General features: G+C 51.7%; 1 protein-coding gene across 2 annotated transcripts in view; it reads right to left on the reverse strand.

Moving 5' to 3' along the window:
• Positions 1-504: 504 nt before the first annotated feature.
• Positions 505-27,325, reverse strand: part of PLEKHG4 (pleckstrin homology and RhoGEF domain containing G4) — a 101,576-nt gene continuing 74,755 nt past the window's right edge. The window contains exons 14-24 of one of the 2 annotated variants that reach the window (XM_064519337.1): positions 13,389-14,338; positions 10,559-10,808; positions 9,330-9,419; positions 8,748-8,972; positions 7,552-7,722; positions 6,659-6,872; positions 5,912-6,028; positions 5,564-5,827; positions 4,559-4,755; positions 3,928-4,011; positions 505-2,529 (exon numbers count right to left, since the gene is read on the reverse strand). In XM_064519337.1, the coding sequence (XP_064375407.1) occupies positions 3,970-4,011; positions 4,559-4,755; positions 5,564-5,827; positions 5,912-6,028; positions 6,659-6,872; positions 7,552-7,722; positions 8,748-8,972; positions 9,330-9,419; positions 10,559-10,808; positions 13,389-14,338 (2,520 nt within the window). In that variant the 3' untranslated portion in view covers positions 505-2,529; positions 3,928-3,969. The remainder of the gene's footprint in view (positions 2,530-3,927; positions 4,012-4,558; positions 4,756-5,563; positions 5,828-5,911; positions 6,029-6,658; positions 6,873-7,551; positions 7,723-8,747; positions 8,973-9,329; positions 9,420-10,558; positions 10,809-13,388; positions 14,339-27,325) is intronic. The other variant, XM_064519338.1, reaches the window with a different exon arrangement.

The following is a 27,325-nucleotide window of genomic DNA, read 5'->3' on the forward strand; positions in this document are numbered from 1 at the left end:
GCTCAGCCTTCATTTAACTTTGAATAGTAACTTTATTTAGGCAGGAATCCTTGTAACAGCCTCCTGCTTCAGGTGACAAAGGAGGAGATGTCTTATTTCTTACCTCTTTACTGGTCACCGGTGGGGGTTTATTTACCAGAAAACCATGCTTTCCAGAGAAAGAAAATGCAGCTCTGGCACCCAGTCACCTGTGCATCTACTGCTCCTATCCTTCTGTTTGTGTGTGTTGTCATGAAAGCTTGCTGTGTGTGCCATTGTACTCCACTTCCTTCCATGACTGGGTCTGTTGAGAAGCTTTCTCTACTCTCACTCCGATGACTAGCTGACACCCCAAATTAGAAAATGCTTGGTCAGTGGTTGGGCAAAGGCTTGTCCCTTTCCTGGGGCCCTATTTAGCTGAAATGAGCAAAGGAATCCGCTATCTCTGCTGAACATATTTGCCAATATTTTTTGCCCCACTAACAGTATTAGAAGCCCTGCAATCAACATACAACGCAAACAAGATTCATATAAAGAAAATAACCTTTATTAGGCCAATCAATCAAACCCTGAAAAAACAGTCAGGTAAACATTACTATAGGTTTTTCCAGCAATGCAGAAACCTTTGAAACTGAGGAATTCAGGAAGATTCATGTTCCTCGTTGGTTTAGTAAATTCATTCCCTCTTGTGACATGAGCTAGTGCTGTCTTGACAGCCCAAAATCTTGCATTACCTTAGCGATTACTTTAAAATAGTAACTGCTAAAATCTTCCCTGTGCAACTGCTTCCCACACGATTTTGTACAAAGATGTCAACTGTGTTCTATTTGCTGTCTAAAAAAAGAACAAGGTTGAAAAGTAACATTCAGCTTATTAAAATAAACAAGTGTTGTATGTACAGAACAGGAATTTCCAAACTTGAAGGATCATAGTTTATATGTAGAGGGTAACTGATGTGGCTATGAGGTTTTACATTTGAGAATACAGCAATGCACTGTTGAGGAATGATCAGCTCCCCCTCCCCCACCCCAGCAGCAGTTGATATGGGGAGAAACTGAAGTTATAAATAAATTACTGCGCTGTCTTCTTACTAAGGCTGTGTGTGACAAGACTTCTCTCACACCTGGGGAGAATGGTTTATAGCACTTCATAAACCATGAGTAAACAAGAGCTCAGTAGCAAGCAAATATATATATATATATATATATATATCTTTTTTTTTTAAAAAAAAAAGCAGATCTTCATTTCCTCTAAGAACACTAAAAGAGTGTCACAGCCAAACAGCAAGCTTTGATGTTACTAATTATTAACAGGGAATGCTGGAACACAGGATAAATTTGTCCTCCAATTGAACTGTGCTACTTCAGATGATGCGCATTTAAGGTTTAGCATTATGATAAACCCCCTCATACTCAAAGCCTCTTGGACTCGGATGCCATCATCACTTAAATGTCAAGTGAGCAGTGACTGACTGTGGGACTGTACCACTGAATGGCCCTCACCAGCCCTTCTCCGGGTGCTTCCTAAGTCAGAGCCAAAGCAAGCAGGTTGGTCCATGTCACCCATGGACCCAGGCACAGCAGCTGACCTATGCAATTTGAACTGCTGCTTATGCCTTGTGCATCTGACCAAACTGCCAGAAGCAGTCGCTGTTGCCTGTGAGAATTATCAGTGGGACAGCAGCTAGGCTGGGGCTATGTGGCATAAATTAGAGCCAGGCGAGGATATTTGATTTGTGCCTTCTCACCTCTGTCAGACTGCTCCCTTTTTCATCATTCCTAGTGACGTCTCAGCTGACTGCTCTGACCTCCCTGCTCTGTCCTGGCCTTCCCATCAGCCTCCATGTACTGCCACCCTGGGATCTCCTGGAGAGTGTGCTCATGTTTTATATGGTTTAGTTTGGTTAGTGCAGCAGTCACAGGGAGACTGGAAGAGTCAGTAAGAGCTGAGAGGTGGTTAAGATAAGAAGCTCAGCACTGAGGCACTAGAAGAATCATCTGAAGAAACAATTCACTGTAACAATGAAATTGCTTTTATTAAAACAGAAGTGTTAAGCCAAGAAAATAAATTATTGCTATGATAGACACATCTAGAACATAAGGAAGGACGTTAATCTTGAACTCCAGGTCAATACAACCCTGAAACAGAAAGTTACACTACTTTTCTTAAATACCTTGGCTTCTCTTCAGGCCCTTCCATAAACTTTATAAAATGTGCAGCTTAAAGAACAAATAGGAACAGAGTCACTTGTAACAAAAATCTGTACAGCATATAGCTTTAAAAATAATATATTTTTTCAAACTGCTATGTTATTTGTTACTCATAAATAAGGGGCGAACAAGTTTTGAATGCCCAAGGTCCCATCCAACACAATGACTATTAAGTTGCGTTGACAAAAACCTTCTTGGGGCTTCCCCCAAGCCAGAGGTCAGGTTTTGGACTGTTTGAGAGAGCCTGATTATGTATAAAGATATCTTCATAGATGAAGACTGTCTCCTTCTGCTGGTCAGAGGCCTGGGGTCTTCAGTGAGTTTGAAATGGCAATCAAACCTGGAACACAGCACCATGCAATGGATTAGACGCTGCACTCCCATGACACAGCAGGGTCTGTGGCTCACAGCTCCCCTCTGTGCTGGCCAGCAGTGATTTTGCAAAATACAATAGAAATCCACAGGGTTTGTCAGGGCTACATTTTGGTGAGAAGACAACATTTTACTAGAAGAGGGCACAGAAGAAATGAGGCTCTTCCCTCGTGCTGAGGGCTGCCCTCTGCACCTCAGGGCTCACCTAAAGGTTATGTACTGCCATGAGAGCAGCAGTGGGCTGGCAAACTCTGCTGCCTCTGTGACCACCTCAGCTGGCAGGTCATGCTCATGACCCACCTAGAAGGTTTTCTGCTTCCCAAATTCTAACCTCGGTTGCTGGTTCTGTTTAGCTTGTTATGAACTCTGGTACTTGCAGCTCACAGGCCATGGGCTTGCGTGCTTGTGACAGTCCCACAGTGCACACAGTGAGTAAATGCTAAACGTGTATGCCATCTAACTACCAGTCCGCATCTTGACCAGGTGACTTAATGTACACAGTGATGCCCAAGGGAAAGGAACCATTCAAGCTCTAATCCTACCTCTCTCATGTTCACCCCCCCCCTTTTTTTTTTCCTGTGAAAAAGGAGGCACAGGCATAAGGACAGGACAGGACTCCTTTGGTCAGGAATGAGGACAAAACTGAACCAGAGGCAGGCTAGTCTGAGTGAAGTGTGGTACCACTTTCCAAGGGTCTGTCACCCAGACGTGGGGAAGGGCATGGAAGCCCTGCTCAGCTGCACGTGTTGCTGGGGCTCACCTCCTCTCAGACAGACTTCTGATCAACAGCAATAGACAACATATCCACCAGAAGGCAGCAAGTACAGGAGCAACATCTGGCAGCTCCCCCAGGACATCCTTACCATAACCTGAAAGGTTCCTTTGTTTGGTGCATGTTTTCTCTTTGGATGTTCAAAGAAAATTGGGATAAATCCAGCTTTGGGAGAATACCATGGACTCCCCAGGGCACTTCAGAGGGACCAATGAAGAGCAGGATTTCGGCAAGTAGCCACAAGAAATGGATTAGTGGTTAGACAGCTGGGTGGCATTCAGAGCAAGGAAGCTCAGCTGAACACTGATGCATGGACTAGGCTGAGCTCGAGCCTCTACTACATGAGGGTGATTCTGCTTGTTTTGCTCTGCTCCTTCAAACAAAGGCATCAAACCTGTTATTTAAGGGGATGGCTCTAGCTGTGGGAGCTGGTTCCCTCTAATCAGATGAATCAGAGCCTCAGAGGCTGGTCAGGAACAGGCATGAAAAACTTTTCATAGAGAAGCAGAGGGTGAGATTCTCCTGACTTAGAGCTACTGACAAACCTGATCAGCACTCAGAGCTGCTGGAAAATCCCTTTCAGGGACTACTTACAACAACTCCACTTCCTTAGGCGGAATACGTGTGCAGAGGGGCTCACACTATTGTCGAGGGACTTATGGTAACCTGGCCTGCTTTCTGCAAAGGAGAAAAGCCAGCATTAGTACAGGGTTAGAAGACAACAGCATCAGCTCTAGCTGGAGGGAAAGTGGCAGAGAAGTCTCAGAAACATAAGAGGAGAAACACTGACATGTCAGAGTGACAGACTCAGGCTCCTCCCCACTGTTCCACCTCACCACTCCCCATGAAAGGCCCAAACCTTCTAGGAAAGGAGCTTAGCAGCATCCTCACCAGAGCTCCAGTCACTCATCCCCAGAAGGTTAAACATGCATCCTAGCCCATGACAGCACTAAAGCTCCTGTGCAGTGCATCCCCTCCTGATGCTGCCTCTGCCACTGCAGGTCCTTTCCACAGCATCGCCTCAGGGATCTCTGCCACTGAAGGGAAAGCTCTCGCAATAAAGGGGCTTTCACCCGCCCCAAGAGAGGAAACATCACTTCCCCATAGTGACTCCTAGCCCAAACGCAGCATCTTCGGTTCCCAGATGAGAGGCAGTGGCTTGAACCGGCGAAGCAGCAGCAGTAACAGGCAAAGTAAAGAGAGCATTTTGGCTGCTTGCACTTACTGCAGAAATGTACTGGCTGTTCGTGAATTTGGGTTTCTCCTCCATCGCAGAGCTGTGTTGTGAGCCCAGGGGCGTGTAGGGGGGTGAACCCGTGTCTTCACAGAAGCTCTCCTGTGGGATGCTAGAGACACAGCCACTGTCGGAGCCACTGGAGCCGCTGCCTGACATGCAGTGTGATGACTCTGAGCTCTCTGTTGCTGGGGAAAAAGAGGAGGATCATTCTGATGATCATGAATTTGGCCTACATGACCTGTGCCACATGCACTTAATAACACATCTGTTTGTGGACGCACTGGCCACACAAGCCTGTAGATAAGCCACACTCCTATCTGGGCCTCTTCATAGCCATAGGGAACAAAATTATCCAAAGTGTAGCAAATGATGCTGGAGATTGAGCAGGAAGCAACTTCACATGGGGCTGGTAGGCAGGACAGACTCGAGGAAGGCCCTGCTTCCCAGAGGTCAACCTCCAGACAGTGCCTGGGCTACCGCCGGTACCCTGGGCAATACAACTGGCACCATAACTCCTGCTGCATCTGCTGGGCTATAGAATTGGTGCCACATCTCCCGGCTTATACTGTGAATCAAAGAGCTATAGGGAAGCCAACCCCCAGATACGGCCTGGACAGACGAGTATGCACACAGAAAGCCAAGGGGTGACTGGACCAGGCAGGCAGAGACACAAGCACTGGTCTCCCAGGCCACGGCACCCCTAGTATGCCTCAAACACCAAACCTGCCACATGGATGACTACAGATTGCCCGGATGCTGCGCTAATCCCCGTGTCTGAGCTAACTCCTCTCATGGAGGCCAAGACTGAGCTTGTGTGGAAGGACTAGGCTCTCTTTGTCCCAGTGTGGGTACAGGACAGGGACTGCTGTTACCAGTTGGTCTGCTTTGACTGCACAGTAAGGAGCAAGGTGTGGGGACAGCTTGGCGGCACAGGGAATCTGGGCAGCGGGGCACATCCCCAGGCGTGTGGCAGAGCAGCGGGCTCATACATACTCAGTGATGGCTGGCTGCTGGTCTCATGTTCCAGTTCATCTTCCTCGATGCAGGTGCCAATGTCAAAGGGGCGGCTGGGGACCACGACCCCTGGCAGCAGAGCCTGGTCCAGGTACATGTGCAGGTTGAGGGGTGCCAGCAGGGAGGAGGAGGGAGGGCTGTATGCAGCAGGGGTGCTGCCACCAGAAAGCTGTGCCTGCGTCCTCTTGTATGGGTTGGAATGGTCAAACAGAGACACTGCGATCGAGGCCCTGGTCCTGGCGCCTGCCACAGAACGTACCAAAAAGCACTTAACATCAGTCCGGCCTCGCTTACTCAGAGCAAGTAAGCAGGCAAGCTGGCACCTACCTCTGCCCTTCATGATGTAATCGATAGCACGGTCATTGATAGCTGCCTCACTCGGTTTGATATCCAGGAATGGCTTGTTGCCCACACCCATGGATACCATCTCCTGCATACGGATTTCTGGAAGGGAAGAGCAAGGCAATGTAATGCAGGCACCCACAACCACATCACAAGGCTGCTCCAACCCTTCCCCCAGGGGCTGGGCTGCCCCAGACCAGAGCACTCCTGAGCCAGGCTGCTCCTGAGCTACTGAGATTAGATTTGGTGTCCCCTCATTCCCCGACCCTGAGGACTCTTCACAGATGAGGAGTCATGCCCTGCTCTGGCCAGGTGGCCTGGTGCCATCCGTAAGAGTCCTGCCAAGTCAAGGACAGGCAGCCTTGGCAAGAGAGGAGGGATTCAGCCAACTTGACCCAGACAACTGCACTCTGTCAGTGGCCTAGACCGTGGGGAAAACAGCAAGCATTTCAGGAGGACAGCTCACTCTCACAGGGCAAGGAATCCTATGCTAAAAGCTCCAATTTCCCTCCACTGATTTGCAGGCAGTCCAAGCAGGTGTCTACGGCTGCACAGAGCTTGCACAGGTCAGGTCTCTGGGGAAGAGGGGCAGGGAGGGGGCAGTGCCCAGGCAATGCCAGCACATGCTCATGAAGCTGCATGCATGGCACACAGCTGCTCACTACACAGAGCTGCCTGGTAGTAGGCTCCAAACCTACTCAGGACATCATGAGCCGAATGGGGCTCCCGCACCTTTTGCAGCACAGACGCCCTGGGGAGGGCTCACACCTTTATTGCGGGCTGCCTGTTGCCACAGGATCTTGGCAATGTCATTGGTCCAGGCCTGCTTCGTCTCAGCTGTGCTGGCCTGGAGGATGTAGGTGTCACTGGACTTCCGCCTTCGGAACCAGATCTCAAAGCGCAGGCCACTGTCTCCAGAGTTCTCTGTCAGGCCGATGTCTGCAGTCTGCCAGGAAAAGGAAGAGCAAAGTATTAGCCAAGGAGTAAACTCATTTGCAGGCTGGGCAGGGGAAAAAGTTGACCTGGTGAAAGGATGGGGTGGGAGAATGGCAGACAGGCAACCTGCAGGCTTTGCTATGGATGGTGAAGTCCAGAGGCCAGCCTAGGAAGGGAGAGCACAAAGCTTATTCATGGAATGCCGTTCCAATGGGCAGCCCGCCTGCATCCTGGGCCAGAGCCACCCCCAGCTCGGCAGGTCCAGCAGGAAGGAGCCCGAGCGTCAGGAACAGGTACGATCTGAACACAGGTGAGCAGACACAGCCGGGGCAACATCCAGCGCTTCACCCAGAGCTGGTCACGCATACACTGCCTCTCCCGCATGCTCCCCATGCGTCAGAGACCGTGGCTCCACAGCCTACAGTGCAAAGGGAGGCCAGGTATTAGTGTATGAAGTGTTCCCTTCTTGCTTTGCTGCATAGCCCAGAGGAGGCTCAAAAGTGCTAGGAGTAGCTCTCTCCTGCAGGCACTTCTGTCCTGGCACTCCATTTCAGAGTCAGAGTAACGTGGGGCAGGGTGTCCTGTCTGTGTTCATACTCCACAGCAGTCCAAGGGGAGAGCAGCAATTGTGGGCCCAGGGATGACTGAGGCATGTCCTGCACAGCAGCAAGATGTGGGGCAGCCCTTACCTTGAATGAGCGCTTGTAGATGTACACATCAAAGCCACCCTCAATCTTCTTGGGCTTGCTGAAGAGGATCAGGTCCTCAAAGAGGAAGACATGTCTCTGGCACTTCTTGCGGCCCAGCCAGATGGTGAACTCATCCTGCCGCACCAACTGCCCCTGCTCCTTCAGGTTTACCTAGACACAGAGAACATCCTGGTGACACCCCAGCAGCACCAGGACAGGGCAGCTCCCCAAGCAGGAAGGCACAAGAAGGCCTGGATGAGGACAGCAGGGTCCCACATGACTGCGGCCCAGGCAGTGGAGAGTTGGCAGCTGCCTGTCATCTTGGGACGGCTCTCCAGGAGGTAAGAGAAGACGACCTCCCCAGGGCTGTGTGGCACTGCCAAAGGCCACATCGGGCTAAGACAACTGGCCCAGGGCTATGGTGAAAGTTGCACCCCTCCCCCGGGCACAACCCACAGACGACCCTTTCTTGTCACCCTGTGCAGATCTGTGACAAACTTCTGGGATGGCAACTCGAGGCACCAACCCAGCCCTTCTCTTGAGGAACAAGGAGGCTAAAGAGGAAAGGATCCCTGCCAGGCTGCTAGGAGCCTGGAGCACCCTCAGACACAAGGACAGCCCGAGGCGCTGCTGGGTCAGAATGGCAAGTCCCTCAGTTCTTCCTGCTCCAGATCCATCTTCCTCAACCCTGAGCCCTGCAATAAATTGATTTTTTGTTTGGTGTTCCTCATCCACTGCTCACTTTGCATTTCTAGCCTTCAAATCCCACCTAGCTGATTTCAGCCTGTCCCTTGTATCAGCATTAGTTTGAGTTCCCTCCTGCAAACTGTCTGGCCCTCCATCACCAGCTGCATAGATAAGAGACCGAGGGCCCAAGGCATCCTGCAGAACTCTATCTGTACTGGCACCCAGGCTGTCTCAAGCCACCTGTAAGCCCTTGGGAGAGGGTTCATGACATGCTCACCTGGCTCAAGTAAGAGCATCCAGGCTGTTCTTCCTAGCAGGTTAACAGGACTGACAAGCCCTGCTGTTCCCTCAGCCTTATATCTAGGTAATACCACTACACTGCAGTGGCAGACAGGCACCCTGATCCCTGTGGGAATTTGCGGGGAGGCCTGCCATGTGATCAAAGACTCCAAGTCTAGAGAAGGAAGTATGGCTCTGCCCCCTGGGCAGGGCAAGACACTGGAACGTACATCACAGTCACGGATGGCATCCATGGCCAGCAGGTCATTGCCGTGCCGGAGCTGGAACTTCACCATCTCCTCAGCTGCGCGGAGGTAGCCCAGCTCCTGCTCCTGCGCCTCGCTGCACTCCTTGATGAGGTCCTTTAGGAGCAGGGCATATTTGCTCATGCGCTGGATGGGCTTCAGCAGGTAGGAGGCCAGGTCCATCTTATCCCCGAGCTGCACCTGCTTGAACTAAGAACAACAGCGAAGAGTGAGGACAGCAGCTTCCAAGGGAGAGCCCTGCACCCCCCATGCAGGCAATGACACTCGCAATTGCCCAAGGCCTCAGCTTCCTGATTGGGACACTTGGTTCAGTCTACAGGGAGGTGAAAGGGAATAACATCAATGCTGCTCTTTTCTGGGCTCCTTTCCAAAGGAATCGTTGCATCTCTGCCCTCCCGCACTCACAGAGGTGCAGAGAGCTGTGCCAGAAAAGCAGAAATGGTGCTGAGGTGGCAGCATGCCTTGAACAGGAGAGCTGGGCTTGTTTAAACAGATCAGTGACGCAAACACCAAGGGGAAATCATGGATGCAGGCAGCAGGTTTTACCTTGAAGAAGGTATTCCCATGGCTGGCCAGCAGTGAGTCTGATTTCGGCTTGTTCTTGCTATATAACGCGTACATCCCAAACTGGTCTTTCTGCAAAAAGAGATCCCCCCTGTGAGGCCAAGCATATCCAGGACCATCACACAGTGAGAGTTGTGCCTTTGGCTTGGTTACTCCAGTACTTCTGCTTCTCCCAGGCTGCACTAGAACCTCCTATGGGGCATTAGAAAAGACTTTGCTTCAAGTTGCAGAGTTCATTAAGAGTCAGTGCACACTCCTGCCCTGCTCTTACAGTAGCTTGGAATTTTTAATTGATTCCCAGTTTCGTCTTCCTCTTCCCCCTCACCCCTTACACACCCCCAACCAATACCATCTATCAGGTAGCAGAGAACATGTGCAGGGCAGTTGAGCTTGAGACTGGTGCCCTGTGCTTCTCCTCATCAGCTCCTTTCAACATGAGCAGCAGATCTGTGCCTCTCCTGCGCTATCTGCCTAGGAAAGTCCTTCCACACTGACATCATGGACAGACAGAGGACAAGGTGAGGGATGCCCTGCAGAAGCAGATGGACTTTAAGGTTCAGAGGTTTTGCTGCCCCGGCAGCATCTCGTGGTAGCAGAGAACAATGGGAAAGGCAACGAGCATCTGCTGCTGCCTGGGCTCAGCCTTGCTAAGCCATCCCAGTCCAAGCTGGTGGGCAAGGCTTGGGATTGACTCCAACTGCCTGGAGCAGCAGAGAGCAGGCGTGGGCCTAGCATTTGAGCCGGGAGAGGGTAAATCGATCTTCCTCACTGCTACTACAACGGCAGCAGAGGGAATCCAGGTAGGTAGAGAATAAAACTGTCACCTCCCAAGCAATGGAACGTGAGCTGCACCATGAGACCAGATTCCCCTGCCGTCCCAGCCTGATCCAGAAAGCAGCTACTAGGTCAGCATATTCACTTGAGTAACAGCAAAAGGAGGTTTCATCATTTTAATAAAGGGCGTCACAGCCACAAAGCACTTTTCCTGCCTTCTGATGTCAGAGGCCTGACTGCAGCCTGTGGAGTCAACCGATTCACCCCTCTGGGGTGGGTGCTGGATGCACCCGGCACAGGGCAGCTCACCCCTCCCGAAAAGGGCCGCAGCCCACCAACACACAGGAGACCAGCCCAACTAAAGGGTGCTGCTAGGCACTGGAGGCCAGTGCGTGTCCAGAGGAGCCTGGCTCAGGAGGGACGTGCTGATGCCTTACATGCCGGAGGAAGCAGTGGCTGACCCGCAGCGGGTGGTTGCAGCAGCTCTCCAGTTCTCGCAGGAAGTACTGACTGTGGAAGTCGTAGAGCTTCTCCAGGTTCCCAAAAATGACGCTGCGCTTCCCACGCAGGTCCTGGGGGAGGTCAAGGCGCTCCATCTCAGGAAAGTAGCTATCAATGATGTAGCACAGCGACCTCACATATTCCCGCTCTGTGGTTACCATCTCGTCGATGATGTGCCGCAGTTTGCTGCAATAGGAAACACTCTGTCTCGAAGGGACCCAGATTACAGCTATGCTGCAGCAATCTGAGAGTGTCTGCAAAGCACTGGACCATCCCCAGAGAAGCTCTCCTAAGACCCAACTTGTAGATGATCCTTGAGCACCCTCCAATCTAGCCAACTCCTCAGATTCACAACCTTCTGTGATAACTATGACCCTGAGCACTGACAAATCTTGTGACGGACCCAAGGAGCTGGGGGAGCATTTCAAGGTTCAAGTCTTAGACCGGCTGTGAGCCTGACACAAACCCTGAACCCAGCCAGCACCTGCTCCCGGACACAACAGGCTGCCCCTGTAAACGGCTATGCTCCTGAAACAACAGGGAAAGCAGAATTCAAGCTGATTCCTCCTCACAGAAATCACTGTGGTGACTGCATGTGCTGTGGGAAGAAACATTAATGCTGGGAGAACAAGAGCTCTGGGCCCAGATGCAGCTGGGCTGGATCTGGCATTCATTGTTTCTTGTTGGACCAGAAAGAAGCAGAAAATACTTCCTGACTGGGAAGGACAGAGGTTGCTCTGACTGTCCTCATCTAAGCTGAGAGCTGGCTTGCTGTTGCTGGAACACAAACCACTCTATTTAAAGACAGGGATAGTGTCTCAGACCCTTTAAGGTGGATGTGTCTTTCCCTGCTACCCCACCACCTGCGCCAGCCCAGAGAGCTGGGCTGACTTTAGCTGAAGCAGCCCTGGTCTCTGGAGACCGGCCGTTCAATGTTCCCTGCCAGGGCTTGTCCTGGGAAGTCAGGGAGGGAAACAAACCTTGCAGCACCTCATGAGAAAGCAGCAGTTCCTAGCACAGCATGCTTTGTGCTTCTCCGAAAGGTCAGGACAGCTCAGAGGGACTAGAGGTTTCCACTGCGAGGCAGCACAGCACCAAACATAACTACTCTAGATGTGTGCCTGTCTTCTTCGCATCTCAGCTTTCCCCAAGCGAATCCCTCTGGCAATCCAGAGGTCTGAACAATGGGACTGCCCCAGAATCCATGAAAGGGAGGGCTGCTGGATCACTCCCTTGAGAAACAAAGCAGTTAGTCTCTGCTGGTGTTTGTCCCCTATCGTGAGCTTTCCTGACGCATGCTGGGCTGTCAAGAGGTTTCTTCCAGAGGATTTCACTGCCCCCAGCCACCCCCTCAAGAGCAGAACCAGCAGAGGAGCTCTGTGGTGGTCCCCCTCTCTAGCACTAGGCTCTCATCTCTGCCAGCAACAGCGCACGGAGCCTTGCACAGCTGCGACTGCCGCAGCGCTCTCCCTCCATCGCTCTGTGTCACAGCCCTGCTCGGGGGGCAAAGGGCAGGGAAGGAGGATGGGAGCCCAAGGCAGGGATTCAAGTCTCTGCCAGCACCTCCTAACCACAAGCTAGTGCTCTCCCGTGTGAACTTGGAGGCAGAGATATCAGGAGAGTGCTGTTCCCCTCCTGGCTCTAGTAGCTCCCCTTTCCTCCAGGGAGCCTTTTCACATCAAAGTCACCAGGAGGGCTCTACCCTCGGTAAGGGCTGGATTCCGGCCCTGGTCTGGATGCACACAAACCCTTGGCTGTGTTGTATCCCTCACAGGGTAACCAGGAGGAAGTTTCCCATGGCTACTAAACAACTCTCCTGCAGGGTATTTTGTGCTTCCTCTATGTCCACAGACAGGCAGGCAGTAGTGTACCTAAACTAGGTCTGTCTGTCTTCCCAGCACTGCTCTGTTTCCCAGCACTGCTCTGTTAGGGACATAAAACACCTCTTGGATTTTGGTCTTGGTGTTTTCTTGTACCCACTTCAAATTCATGGGAAACTGCAAGTGTTCAGACGAAAAAAATTCTCTCTTTTTCAATAAGAGCAGCTGAAAAATCTGCCTGGTGACCCCCTTTCAAGAACAGCCCACATTCATGGTCTCTCCATACCCAGGCATGTTGCAGTGCTACAACAAAATAAGCTCTAAGTCCTCAAACACAGTGAAACAACATAACAGAACCAAAGCCAGCTGTTGATCACTGAAACACAGATCTCAGCGCCAAAGGGCAAATACCTTTAACTTGAGAAGCAGGTCTCTGCAGCAGCTGCCACAGAGTACCATAAATGTCCCCCTGTCAGTCTGGGTACAGCCCTCCCCCAGAAAGTGGGGAGATGATGCACTTTGCTTCTGCTCTCCCCACCATACCTGTGCCACTTGCTTGCTAGGACCCTGAGTGCTACGCTTCTGTGTTCCCTCCTTCCCTCATGTCAGCAATGTTCAGAGACCCCCTCTCCTGCCTGGGGGCTGCTCTTTCCCCTCTTTCCTCAGAAGGGAACAATGCTGCGGAGGCTGTGGGCACAGAGCAACAGCTCCTGCTCTCCCTGCATCCTCCCAGAGCTGGGTGCTAGGCTGTGTGGGGACATGCCCGTGGGCCTGCTCAGCACTGCACATACACGTGCGGGAAGCGGGAGCTCTGCACCTCCATCTGCCCAGCTCTGCCTCGTACCTGTTCCCAAAGCGAATGGCCACTGCAGAGCTCTTCTCACCTTTGCTGGCTGCCTTCTCTGGCTACTCCAAGAGACTGGCACCAAAAACCACAGCCACTTACCTGCCCCAACTCCTGGCTTCTGACATGGAGACACAGCCCCTCTGCCCCTCTGGCAGGCAGCCCATAGCCCAGCTCTGAGCAGCTTGCTGTCGCAGTGCAAAAGTCCTGTCCACCAGCTCCGTGCTGCTCACTTCCAGCCCCTTAATGAAGACACCGGTGTTGCCGTATCTGGCTGGTTCACTCAGAGTCCTCTGGCAGCCCGACCACAGGCTCTCACCGCAGGGCAGGTCGAAGCTTTGGGCCTTCCGGAGCATCCTCTTGGGAGGTGGCTTCCTAGAGGCTGGAGTGGAGACACAGGATGGCTTCACCTCCAGGATTTCTAATATGCTCTCCAGGTTTGGCTTTTCCTCAGGCAGCTTTGGAGACTTGCAGGCCCCACTGCCAAAAGAAACTCTGCTTGAGTGTGGACCAGTGCTGAGAGCAGCTTGGCAGGCAAATTCTTCTGCAGTGCTGACATCACCAGGGCAGCTCAGGGAGGGTGAGGGAGCTTTCTCCTTAGTCCAGCCTGGAGAGCGGTTGGGCCTATTATAGCAATGGGGAGCACTGTATGTCCTGTCCCAGTGCAACCCAGGTGTGGCCCCCTCAGAGTGTCTCCGGGGGGGTAGGCTGCCAGCCTCATCGCCAGCCCGGGGCTGCTCCCCCTCAATGGGTTTGCGATCTGACAGCAAAGACCTCCTTGTTCTCAAGGCTGCTTCGAGCTTCTTTTCAAAAACCAGCTTTGTCTCTTGGCACTTGGACCATGCAAATTTCCACTGCTTGAGTCCCTTGTCGCTCCTCAGCTCACAGGCCAGCTCCTTCATCTCCTGGAACCGAGCATCACTGATGTCTGGGTGCTGCCCCCTGTAACTCTCCAGGCACTTTATCACATCTGTACAGTGGTCGGGGGAGATGCAGTCCTCCATACTGATGCAAGCAAGGTGTCGCATCCCTTCCAAGGCCCACTCGTACGCCTGCAGAGAGCGAGAACAAAAGGCAACAGCCAGTCAGAGAGACTCAGGGAAGAATAACCTCAACTTGGTGCCTAAAGCACAAGACAGGAGAAAGGATCAGTGTGTGGCCAGCGCAGGTCCCAGAGCATGAGTGCAGCGCTGGGGCAGGGGCGGGCTGCTATTGTCAATGGGGCTTAACAATTCAGCAGAACAACAGCTCATTATGCAGAGGGTTTCAGCTGCGCTGGCTGCTCCATCACGGCTCCACCTCCCCATCAGACCCCCCTGATGCTGGGCACCCACACTGCTGGCATGTTTGTCTTCTCAGGGCAGGTGGGCCCGGGAGTAGCCAAGAGCAGGAATTTTCACACCTCGCTGTGGCCCTGCTCTGTATAAACCCTGCAAGTTGCCTTCCTCCTTCACCCAGCCATTCCCACTGCCATCATGCAGGAGGTGGTCAAGGGGGTATAAATAAGCTGCAGCTCTAACTGGCCATGGCACTGTTGCTCCCATGCTGTTTCCCCTGGAGCTGGTTGTGTGCAGAGGCCTGGAGCTTGATCGGAGCTGGGCCCTGTGTTTCACCTCGAATATTCTGGCCCATCCTTGCAGCAAGCAGGAAACAGAAGCACGCAAACCCAGGTGCAGCCTGCACATTTTCCGTGCCTGCCTACACCTCAGTGGTATGCTGTGCTCTGCGTACCCACCCGGGAGCCTGGCCCTCTCTGCTGCTGCAATAGGTGCTTGTGCTGGTTAGCTGAACATCAAGCTCAGCAGTTAATTTCTAATGCTACAGGAACACGGGAAGAAACTCTCATTCAACCAGTTTCATGGAGCTTCACTCTAACAAACAGTGATGAACACACAGGCCTTGCTAATGCAGCTCTGCCACAACAGTCGAACAAGAGGAGTGAGACGAAGCACTGTTCAGCTTGCTAGAAGCAAGGTAAAAGTGCCCTACTCCCATGGCAACAAACAGGCTAACGAAACACAGTGTGCTAAGACCTGTCTGTCACTGATGAACATACAGCACTTGGGTTCATAACACGGCAGAGTAAGCTGGCTTTAACGGGAAGGGCAAACACCTGCATTACTCGTGCTCATAAGCTACTGTGACATCTCTGGCAAAAGCAAGTCATCCTTATTCCATGCCTTGCCAAAGCATAGGGATAAGGACTACTTCTGTCTCTGCAAAGCAGGAAAGATGACAAGGCTTAACTAGGCAGTGAATATGCGATGGTGTGCTGTTCCTATACCGAGGCAGATGTGATCCAGCTGTCATAAACCTGGCCAGGGAACTTCAGTGCTCACCAATGAAAATAAAGTATATTTGTCAAAATCAGATGCACGCGGCAGGGAAACCCCCCTGGGACAGGTCTGCCTGGCTCCCCCAACCAGCTGTCTAAGACAGCATATGTGCAGAAATGCCACAGGTTGCCCTTGAAGTAACCAAGAGCATCTCTAGCACTTGCCCTGCCTGGCCCTGTATACCTGCCCCTACGCTTTGCAAAGCAGCAAGATCCATGCTCACTGCCAGGAACAATGTGACCAGCCTGCGACTATTGTCCACCAGAGAACAGCAGAGCTGAAACATTTGGCTGAACAGCCTTAGCATGACAGCCTTCACTTGGAGAATTTCAAGCACTTACTTCCACGCAGAACAGTGCCTTAGACACCAGGAGAAAGCAACTCACGCTTTATGCGGACGTGGAGCAGTGCTGCATCTCCATCAGCGTCATGAGTGGGCAAACAAACCAGCTCCTGGGCTCACCCTCTGCTGGCGACAGAGGCCCACAGGATAGAAGTGCCTCCTTCACGTGGAGTTCAACCCTGGCACGGGGATGGCAGCTGTGAGCCAGGCGCTGCTGCTTAGACAAGAGCTGAATGCCAGCACACAGGGGCTGGTCTGCAGGCTGAGCAGAGTCAAGCCAGAGGCAGATGCCAAGGCCATAGGAGCTTCCACAGTCGTTAACCGTTGCTCTTCCGCATGGCAGTTAAGCAGTGTGCATGCAGCCAGCCTCATTACTCATGCAGAGCAAGGAGCTGCTTCAGAGACAGCAGCAGCTGCTCTGAGAAAATGCTTCTCAAAGAGCCCTATGCAACCAAAGCATCGGACGATCGGGGGGAGCAGCAGCCCCTGCTCTTCCCATCATCCTGCCTCATACAGCAACAGGCCTCTGATCTGCCTCTCTCTTGAACCAGGCTTTATGCTTTAAAAGGGACCACTATTTGGGGTGGGGGGAAGTACCAGTGGGCAGAGGACATGCCAGACCCTAGTGAGAACCCCCATTTATCTGTGTTTTGGAGGGTCTTTTATTGCTGGAGCACATCAAGGCAAGGTGAAATACCAAGCGCAGCGGAGCCCAGCAGAGCTGCACTGCAGCGACAGATGGCCTGTTTGCTTGGTTTTTTTGAGCTGCTCCCTCCTGTCGTAGGCAGAGCAAAACAGGCTCCTTCCAGCCCTGCCGGGAGCAGGGGCCAGCTGTCAGCGGGGGCTAAGGGCAGGTCTTGCCTCTCTGGCTGCGGAGGTTGATGGGTGGTCCCCACTGAAGGCCACAGGCAACCTCCCCTTCACCCACCGAAGGGAACAGTGAGGCTCAAAAGACACAAGGTGATCTGAGAAGGGTGCTGAGAGCACATGCCTCATGGAGAGGCGCAGTCAGCAGTCCAGTCTGGCTCTGCCAGTCAGATGGGCAGCCTGCCTACAGAGGCCTTCTCCAAGGTTGGGGGACCCATGCTTCCATGCACAAATACGACAGAGAGAAAAGAGGCCCTCTTTTTTCTAAGAAATCCTTTAGATCTGCCTATGGCCATGGCGAGGAAGAACCAGGGCTGCAAACCACACAGGGGGCAGCCCCACTACCTCTCATCTTCATCTAGTATCTGTCTGTCCTGAGCAAGGACTCCAAGGCAGCACAGAAATTACTCTAAATCTCGAGGGCATTTCCTCCATCCCCAGTGCCTGTCGCAGGGTAGCGAATAGCTCAGCTTTGCTCCCTGCACAACGGGAGCAGCCTTCCACACCCTGCAGCGGGCTTGGTAACAGGCTAAGTGGCCACCAAGGCTTTTTCCAGGCACGTCATCTTCAACCGCCCTTTTTAGCACAAGAAGTGGCAGCCCACTCCAAGGACCAAGCGTGCTGAGGCACCCACGAGGGAACACCCTCGTGCGGCATGGGCGTAGCTGTAGTCCCTGCCCTGGCAAGGTCACAAATCATGTAGCTGGCCCAGTCAAGCTAGGATGTAGCCCTCAAGCCATGGGGCATTCAGGCAGCAGGCAAGCCTACAGCTGCTCTGCTAAGCTAGAGGAGCCACTCATACGTAAAAGGAGGCACCTGCGTGCAGGGAAGCTGAATCTCCCCAACAGTGTCCGGGGCTAGGCAGGAGGGAGCCTGTACCTCAGCTTTTGATCTTTATTCTACAGACAAGTCGTTACTGAAACTGTCAATTACAAAATTAAAGACAAACATGCGTCCTGCATACGTAGGGCTGACCTGTCCTGCAGGGGTGTGAGGAGTCAGCAACGGGCTGGTCCTGCCAAGCTGCCTGAGGAAGGCAAGGACTCCCAGCGACCTGCTACGCCATAAGGAAGAGCCAGGGACTTCACCGCATCCAGCACAGCCCATCACCCTGGTGTTTGTCACTGCTCATTTCATCAAGGGCAAGGCTTGCAGTGCTTCGAGGACAGAAGCTCCTGGAGTCTGTTGTCTTTGGCACCAGTGAGGTGCCGTCTGTGAGCACAGGCTGAAGAAGTTGCTTGGCCCTGGCTCAGGGCGTATCGCCAGCACGGCATACAAAGCACTCCGGTGGTCCAGGGTCCTCAGCTAAGCCACTGTTCAGCTATCGCACCTCCCCACCCCAAACATATCACATAAAACCATCAGACGCCTCACAAACTCAGGGTTCAGCAACCCCTGAGACACCCTCCAGCCAGCTGAGGCATGAGACAAACACCCTGCGTCTGCAGCCATATGCCAGAAGGGGCCATGTCGAGGGGCCTGCCTTTGTCCGAGCCTTCTCTTTCAGCTCTTGCCGGTGGGGAGACCATTACCATAATATAATTTTTCTTGTCAAATAGGAAACTGGGCATCTGGCTAGGCAGAATAAGCAAATCACAAACCCTCCGACTTTCTGCAGATAAAAAGTGCACGTAGGTAGGTGAATAACTCTGCCCCTACAAGGCTTACATCTCCTGGATCTGAACTGCATACAGGCGCTGATGCTGGGGTGGTGACAAGCCAAGACTGGCTGATGAGAGCAACAACACAGACAGGAGTCCAAGGGTAGCTTTGGGTACAGTAACCAGAGCACAGCAACAAGACTGGCTAAGTCACCCAGCCTTCGGGGGTAATGTCCTGGTCCTGCAAGCCGCCACTCTCATGCTTTCTACACCTTCACGCAAAGAGAGGGAAGAAGTGCAACAGCTGGGAACATTGCTAATAACAGCAAAAAAGAAAAACACAATCAAACAAGCCTTGATCCTGTACGCAAGGTATTCTCCACTCTCTGCTGTTTACTGGTGACGCACAACTAGTTACACGTCTTCGTGGCAGATGACTGAACAACATCCCACGCAACAGGACCTCCTCCACTATGCGTTTCTCACCATCGCTACATGCAGATTAAATACTATTAACTTCAGCTATGAGTTTGGACAGCAAGACCAAGCCAGCTTCTGGCAGGGAGGCAGAACTGGTGCAGCCAGAAAAGGTCAATGCAGCACAAGTACTGGTGTGAACTGAGCCAAGCACTTCCTATGTTACACAAAGTGCCACGCGGGCACTGACTCCCACCAGCTTTCCTGCTCCACCAGCAGCGCAGGATCTTGGTGCAGAACCCGGCAGTGCCGAGACCCTGCTTGCAGCGCCCATGATGCGAGTGTCGAGAGTGACAGAGCACGTATGAGAGCACAGGTCCAAAGCAAACGCTGCTCTTTTGCACACAAATGCCTGCTCCTAGGGGCGCAAGTTCCTCGTGTTGTAGATGCTCATTTGGGCTTATCTCCTCTGAAATCCAATGTTGCTTTAGGTTGATTTGAGTGTCCCTTGCTCATGACACCAGTGCATTTTTTGTCACGGGCTGCTGCACTCGCAGCATAACCAGAGAGCTGTGCCTGCCTTATACACTGCTGGTTTGGAATAACCACAATTAAAAAGTAATTTTGCTTTGAAATGTATTAAAAGCAAAATTATCCAGGCTAAAACCTTATTGTCACAACAAGAGCAGTCAGTCTGCAAACAGTGCCTCCTTCGCAGCTAACTCAGAGACCAAGCTGTTACATTAGGAAGCGCTCGGCTCGCCATTTGTTTGGTCTGCTTTGCACTTTCCTCATTCTCCCACCCAGCAATATTAATGACCCCACCAGCAAGAAAAAGGAAGAGGGGAAGAGAAGGAGATTTCAGGATTTGCAGGCAACCCACTGACAAGTTGATTAACTGGTTAAAAAATACACCTCATCCTACCTTTACATTTATACAGAGGGGGTCCATATCTCGGCCGAGCTCAGCCCTTTGCCGCAGGTTACCATCCTCTGCAGCCAGAATGAGGCAGGGCCACCTCTTCCGTGCACCGTCCCAGCTCCAGCTATTCACAAGCAAATGCTGCTAGCCGAAATACCAGATTGAGCAGCCCTGGTAACCGGAGACAAGGCGGTGGGGGAAGGGGCCAGGCCTCACACTAGAACTACTGAAGTGTGCAACGAACACCCCGACCGGGTGCAGCCAGACCCCCTTCCTTCTACAGTGCGAGGACGGTTAAAGAAAACATCCCAATCAACCCCAAATTCAAGCAAAATTCAAAATAAGCTGCAACCTGACACACAAGAGCTTCGGAGAAAACGGAGCAATCTCTCCTAGGCGTTACAATGCTTCTTCCACGTCACTAAAAGCAGAAGCCCCTGCTAACTTCTAGCAGGATTTGTGGCTCGGCAAGTTGGCAGCTGCAGACTTAAACGTACAAGGAACCCTGCAATTTCAGAGCACAAATATTTCATCAAAGCCACCAGTTACAAATAATCTCCTCTCTACACAGAAGTTCACCGTTACTCTGCTCCCCACCCTGTCAACATTCAATTTTCCCAAACTGCATTTGAAGTCCTGTCTGGAATCCATTAGCAGCAGACACCAAACTAATCAAAACCACGTCCTACATGGGATGTAGCTGGTAAAAGCCCGGCTATAAACACTGAGAGAAGAACCCCTGCTCCTGAAACAAAAAGCAGAACAACTTCTGAGTTGCTGTGCAGCTCACGCGGCCTCCCCTCCTCCCCCCACGGGAGGAAAGGCCATTAAAATCACCAGTTTGCCTAAAACTAGCTGCTAAGGAAACCAAATTCTCTAAATCCTGTATCTGTATTACTGCCCATCACCAAGTCCACTGTGCTGGGTGCTGCACACACATGGCAGGAGGGCAAAGGATAGGACAAGTGCAGTCTATAACCTCCGTGGATTGAAGCGTAAGAAAGGAGAACAGACAGATTCCCACAGTGGGGCAGGAAAGAACAAGGTGGTAGGGAAGCGATATCAGTCAGTGCTGATGCAACAGCAAAGGGGCCAAGTAACCTGGTAAAAGCAACAGGCTTGGAAACGCTTTTGCAGCAGCACTCTGGGTGGATGCGAACGGGGCTCAAAAATCCCTTCATTTCCCTTTCAGGCAGCTGGGCTTGACGAGTTCAGCAGAGTCTAATCACAGGAGAACATAATTGGATAGAAGGGGATTGCACATGATTTCTGCTCTCTCAGTGGCAACCAGAGGACCCAAAGGGCAACTGTGGCTCACTGCGTTGGAGCTGGCACGTCCCCTCTTTAGCTGCTGCAACTCCCCAGCAGCACCTAGGGTAGCTCCATTAAGAACAGGCTGACTAAGTTGATGAATCACGACATGTCGCAATAATCCCTGCTCCATTACAATTCAGAGCATGCCCAGAGTTAAACTGTGGCACAGTTAAACTATGCCAGTTTAACTAAATCCGTTTTGTTAAACCAAGTAAAATTGGTTGATGAAAATGAAAATGAAAATAAAGACTCCCTAGAAAGCCGGGCAGTAAGTGTCGGAGATCTGCCCCTCCTACAGCTCACAGTGCTCAGCAGCTACAGCAGCCTCCCCAGCTGGAGTGCAGCAGCTGCCCCTGTGCAGTGTTTCCTCAGTTTTTCCCTCTTGCTCCACAGTCACTCGCGACATTGTGCCCTGGCCAGAGTGCTTGGATAAACTCTGCACTGATTATTCCCCTCATTTTTCCTCCTGACAAAGGGTTTTCTTAACATTTAAAAATTCCTAAACCCACAGGACTGAGGGCCAAGTTTGGTCCCAGTGAAATCAGGAACTTTAGTGTTTGTATTTGCTGCAAAACAACCTCTCCACCTTTGAGGCAATGCCTGTCTCTTCATCAGCTCTGTGCACTCACGGCAAAGCTCTTCTGCCAGTGAAATTCTGCTCATGATCCCTTCCTACAAGGATGAGAGCAGGTGCTATTTCACAGCCTTGGTGAATGCTGTCGTCTCTCCTTTCTGGTATTTCAGCAGTTACAAACCCAGCCACTGATGGGAGCAAATGCCACCAAGAGGACTGACTCCAAGAGGAAAGTGATGCTGAGTGCTGGGCTGTAAACATGGCAGGGCAGAACCTGCAGCTATGGAGCCTGGCAGCATGTCCCCAGCTGACACCCACCTCTCCTCCCCCAGTGCCCCAACCCGCACTCACCCTCGGAGGCTGCCAACAGGACAGCTGACGTTGTCAATGCAGGAGGGTGTAAATACGACAGCACATGCTATATGACAGCTAAGGAAATCCTGGTTAATAAACAAGCCCCTATTCTAAGTGGCCAGAAGCTTACCAGGCCTTCTAGACGCACTGGGCATGGGCTCTACTATTACAGGCATGGAATAAAGTATTCACCAGCCTTGAGCTAAAGTAGCAAAGCAACCTAGCAAAGCACATGGTTTTGCCTGCTGAAACCTGCTGTGGCAGCTGCCCTCCCCTCTCTGGCCACCGCTACCACTGGGCATCTAGGGGCTGGTCCTCCATTAGGCCACTACTTACACTAGAGTCACGAAACCATCTAAGAAGATTGACTTGAAAAAAAGTGACACATTTTCAGTATTTACTGTTGGCTGAGAAACCAGAAATCATGAAGGAGTGTGTGTGTGCATTTGTATGACCTCCGTCTGGAGGAGGAGAAGGGGGAAGAGGGCAGCATGTTCTCAGGCTTGAGTGAAGGGCAGAATTCCCTTCTTCAGGGAAAGCCAACAGTCTCATGTAACCGGATTCAAAAGTGAGCCACTGCGAGATTTGTGATAAAGTGGCTAAAGCTGGCAAATTACACAGCAGCAGCAAGTCACTCCCTCTGTTCAGAGCCTGACATCACCTATGGAGGTTTTGCATGTTTTGCCTTTACATCTGTCCCAACAGCCACACCATTACGCTATACCAATACCCCAGTGTAACCACAGGCCAGTGAAGAAAGTGCACATCAGAACGGGGGGACACCTACAGCAGTCCAGTCTCTCTCTTTTTTAATAAGATCTTCCATTCTCAGCTTGGGATTGCGACACCCCCGGGGTGCCCTCGGGCCTGGATGGGGGAGCACTGATGCTTTCTCTCTAGTCTCCAATCTGCGTCTTTCCCCTGTGACAAGCTGAGCCACACTCTGCTCTGCTTTGCTCCTCAGTGGTGTGCTGGGATCTATCCGCGCTGCACAGGGGAAGGGCAGCCTGCCCAAGCAGTACTCTCCCAGCCCCACCAGCAGTCTGCAGCATTCCTGGGGACCACAGCCTGTCAGCCAGTGCATTAATTTCCCAGGGTCTGCCTCCTTTCACTTCAGCTAAACAAGGAGAAGCACTCTTTCCCCTCTCTGTGTGGGCGCTTTTGCCTTGGGAGATGTAAAGCTGAAATTGAAACCAGATACCCAGAGGGTCTGTTGAGCCTCCCTTCTTTGGAGCTGCTGACAAGCCTAGAAATAAGCCGCTAGTTTAAGGGCATGCTAAGACTCACAGGATCTCAACCCCCCGGGATGGCCAGAGCAGCCTGGTCAGAGGCAGTGCTTGCAGGGGAGAGAGCCCTGTCCGTATGTCAGGGCTTTGAGATGCAGATGGCAGCCACTGTGAGCTACAGCCCCATCTGTAAGCGGAGGGAGCACCACATCCAGACTGCCCAAACGGATCTCTTCAGCTGCTGTGACTAAAGGAGATGCCAGTCTCCAGGAGGGATCCACTCATCCAGACGGATGCCAGCACATGAGTGTTTGGCAGTTCTGCCATCCCGCCGCCCTGCCCTGCTGTTGTCCCGAGATCTCAGTGAAGAAAGCAGCCAAAGAACATGTTGCTCTCTTGCACAGGGCTCGGGAGTCAGCTGAGGAAAGGCCTCTTCTAGCACCAGATCTCGCACCTTGAGGGCAAGGTATTGTCCTTGCGGCTCAGCGGCAGCCTGAGCTGGGAAATCCCAACACCTGCCAGGAGGAAACGCTGCTTCCCTGCCATTAGGGACCAACTATCAGAGTCATGGTCTTGCAGCAGATTAGATTCCCCTGACTCAAAGAAGGGGAGTCCCAGACTTTCAGATAACTCTGCCAACCTACATTCATGGACAGTCCAGGACACTGACAAATGTTTGCAGAGATGCTCTGGTGACTAAGGGAAAGCAGTAGATGCTTTCAGCAGATGAAACACTACCTCCCTGCACACACAGCAGCAGGAGAACACGTTGGCACTCCCGGGATCACAGAGAGCACTTACGGGTGAGCAGCCTAGATCACAAAAGGTGCCACGCGCTGGCCTCGTATCGTGTTCCCCAGCCTCTCCTACCTGCCACAGCCCTCCTGCAAGGGGGGGGATTCAGTCAGGACAGCAAGGGGGAGATGGAACAAGGACCCCGGACAGACAGATCAAGGCTCTGCTCTCCTGCACGTGCCACAGACACATCACATAGGCCTCACGCTGCACCAGAGGAGAGCACGAGGTGCTGCAGCATGTGCTCAAAAGTGTCTGAACCCAAGAACCTGTCACCTTCAACTGTGAATTTTGCTTGCATTTAGCACAGGAACACCCATGATTAATACACTGCTGCATACAGCACTGAGGGACAAACTTCAACACCAGTCTCACACCTGCATTATGCAACCAGAAAGGAGCACCAGATGCTGGAGCTAACATTCAGCATCCTCCTGTGGTAGCAGAGCTTGCTGGGAGAGAGAGACACCACTGTGATGCCAATTTGACGGTAAAGTTGTTGATTAAACACAAGAGAAAGTAGCCTGGAAGCCAGTAGATCTAGCAGTGAAATATTGGAGCATTCACTCATAAAACAGAATGGTTTCCAAATCACTCATTTTGAAAGACAGAATTATTTGGGGGGAGCTGTAGCAGGTTGAATTTAAATGGTCAGGACTTCTTGTTTGCACAAGAGGCCTATTTCAAACTCCAAAGCAAAGCAGACGAACTTTCTAATACATGAATACCCTCTGTTGGGAAAATAAACATTAGAGGCTTGTAAGAACTTGTAAGACTTCTGTAGCAAAAACCTGGTGGGCAAGAGAAGGGAGAGATTTCATGCATTAACCTTGCATGAACTCTGACAGGAGATCAGTTTTCCAACTTTCAGGCTCATACCCCCAGCTGCATCAGACTTGAAAAGGGACACCCCTGAAATGAGAGAGCAAATCAGACTAGGTGTCTTTCTAGTGTCGTGATCTTGAGAGCATAAGTGGGGGAGGACAGAGAGAAAGAGAGAGAAGGAGCGATGAGACAGCTGCTCTCTGAAAATGATGCTGCCAGACCATGGTGGCTTCCTCTAGAAAAGTTTTACAGCATCAGGCAAGGCATGTCTGGCATGTCTAGTCTGATCTTTCTTCATCATCTTGAATATTTGCACCAGTAACCAGATGAAAGCTGTTATTTGGGAATTTTATGCAGCCCCTCTCCAAAAAAGTAAAAGCAATCTCTATACAGAGGTAGAGATAGAACAGTGCTGCAGGTTAAGCCTCTCCTGGAGACTTTATTAGAAGCCACTGTAGAAACCTTGTTTCTTCTGAGGTGTTGGGAGCCAAGCCATGTTCTGACATGCACAGGACTGTTAATAAGAGACAAGCACAGAGGGGTGGTGACCTGCGTGTCTATTCGTAGTAAGCACACTGCAGTAATGACACATACTTATCAAATGTTTCTTTCGACATTTTTGTGCTAAGTTCTACCCTACAAATCTCCTCCACGCACATTCACAGAGCTGGGAATCATAATGCCCCTTCCAACAAAATTACCTCTCAGACTGTGCCAAACAGCCCGCAATAGAAAGATACTGCCTTAGAAAAAAAATCACACTTTTAGTTCAATGCCAGCTACCAGGATCCTTTCGTTTCCCACAGACAAGCATTCATAGCCCTTTTCTCATCAATGAATAATCAAAAAGGATAATTTACTGTCTAAGAGGGGTTTGGAAAGATTCTCTCAAAACCATAGTCTAGGACATCATCTTTGGGACATCATCAGAATCCAAGCACAGCGGAAACCTAGAAGTCTCAGCAGGTAGCTGCCCTGAACCTTTCGGTGAGAACTGAGAGGTAACAACATCTGCCGAAGTCCAGCTAATTTATCATGCCCTGGATTTCAGGTGTCTCATCTAGAGATTAGATCCATCTCGAAGCTGGGAACGCTCTTCTAGCAAATCTCAGTCACCCACAGCACAGGAAAGCCTAGCAAACCTTGCAGCAGTCTAGGAGAGCAGCTGTCTCTTGTATAGTCCGCAACCTTTAACAGAAATGCAGGATGAAAGGTACCACCTGCCCTGTGTGCGCACCCAGGTAGTTTGGAGGCATGCAGTTCCAACAACAAATTCTAGATGCCATTAAGTTATACCCACTCTAACGATCATGCAACATCCTCAGATGAAGAGAAAGAGGGACAGGCACGACTGTATTATAGACAGTGCAACCCTGGGATTCAGACGGACTGCGCAAAGACACGCACAGCCCACAGGGCTCTGTCTGAGCACACAAAGGACACACACACAAAGCACTCTGATTCATGCTGGATGCATATACATGCACACAAGCAGCCGAATGAAAAGCCTTCTCTGCATTGTTTCCAAACAATCTCAATACAACTCACACGTCAGCTGGGGCACTGGACACTTGGTACTTACAAGAGCGTTTTCTGTGCCTGTCTGCTGCCGGAATCAGGACAGGGTGTATTCGACCCAAAGGGAGGGTGCGTGCAGATTTGCAGAGGGGCGCTCCTGGGTGTGGGGTCTGAGAGGCGAGGAAGGGCCCCAGCCCCTCTTCGGGCCCCAACGCTTGCTCACAGGATGGAGCGCGCAGACGCCGGCATTCCTACAGCAGCGAGGACAATGGGGAGCGATGAGGAGGTGCTGCCATAATCAGATGCAGGCCAGCTGGCCCTCCCCCAGAAAGGGCAGGCACTTCCTTCACTTGCCAAAGGCTTTGTTTTCTAAGCCACAAAGAACAAAGTGGCATGAAGACGAGAGTGAGAGGAGGAAAACCCACTGCTGGCGCGGAGTCACATGTGCGTGCAGGTAATCCACTCTGCGAGAGATGCCAACGTTGACAGAGAGGTTTGGGCAACACTCTGCATGCACTAAGCATGGCGCAGAAGCAGCTCTCTGTGTGCACCATGAAGAACTCGGGGATGGCTGGAGCTCACTACTCAAGAAACAGAACCAGCATGGGCCGACGGCCAGGGGTCCTTCGACAGAAGGGATCCCAAGGGCAGCAGCCAGAGAACACCACTGAGAAACGGGTTGACAGAGCAGAGCTCAAAGAAATCTTTCTCCCCCAGGCCTCACCACAACAATTCTGAGCACTCTGAATGGCTTCCCTTGGAAAGCAAATGCCAGGCAAGGTCCCCAGATGAATCAGGCTCCCAGGCCCCTATCAGGGAAATACCCATGATTTCAGTGAGTACCAAAAGAGACAGCGTCTTGCACAACATCCTGACAAGCAGGAAAGAGCCTTTGGCATCAGGGCTGTCTCAGGCCCTCATGTGACGAGGCAGGCAGTTTAGCCCTA

This window comes from Dromaius novaehollandiae, chromosome 13 (genome assembly GCF_036370855.1).
Source record: "Dromaius novaehollandiae isolate bDroNov1 chromosome 13, bDroNov1.hap1, whole genome shotgun sequence".
Lineage (NCBI taxonomy): Eukaryota > Metazoa > Chordata > Aves > Casuariiformes > Dromaiidae > Dromaius > Dromaius novaehollandiae.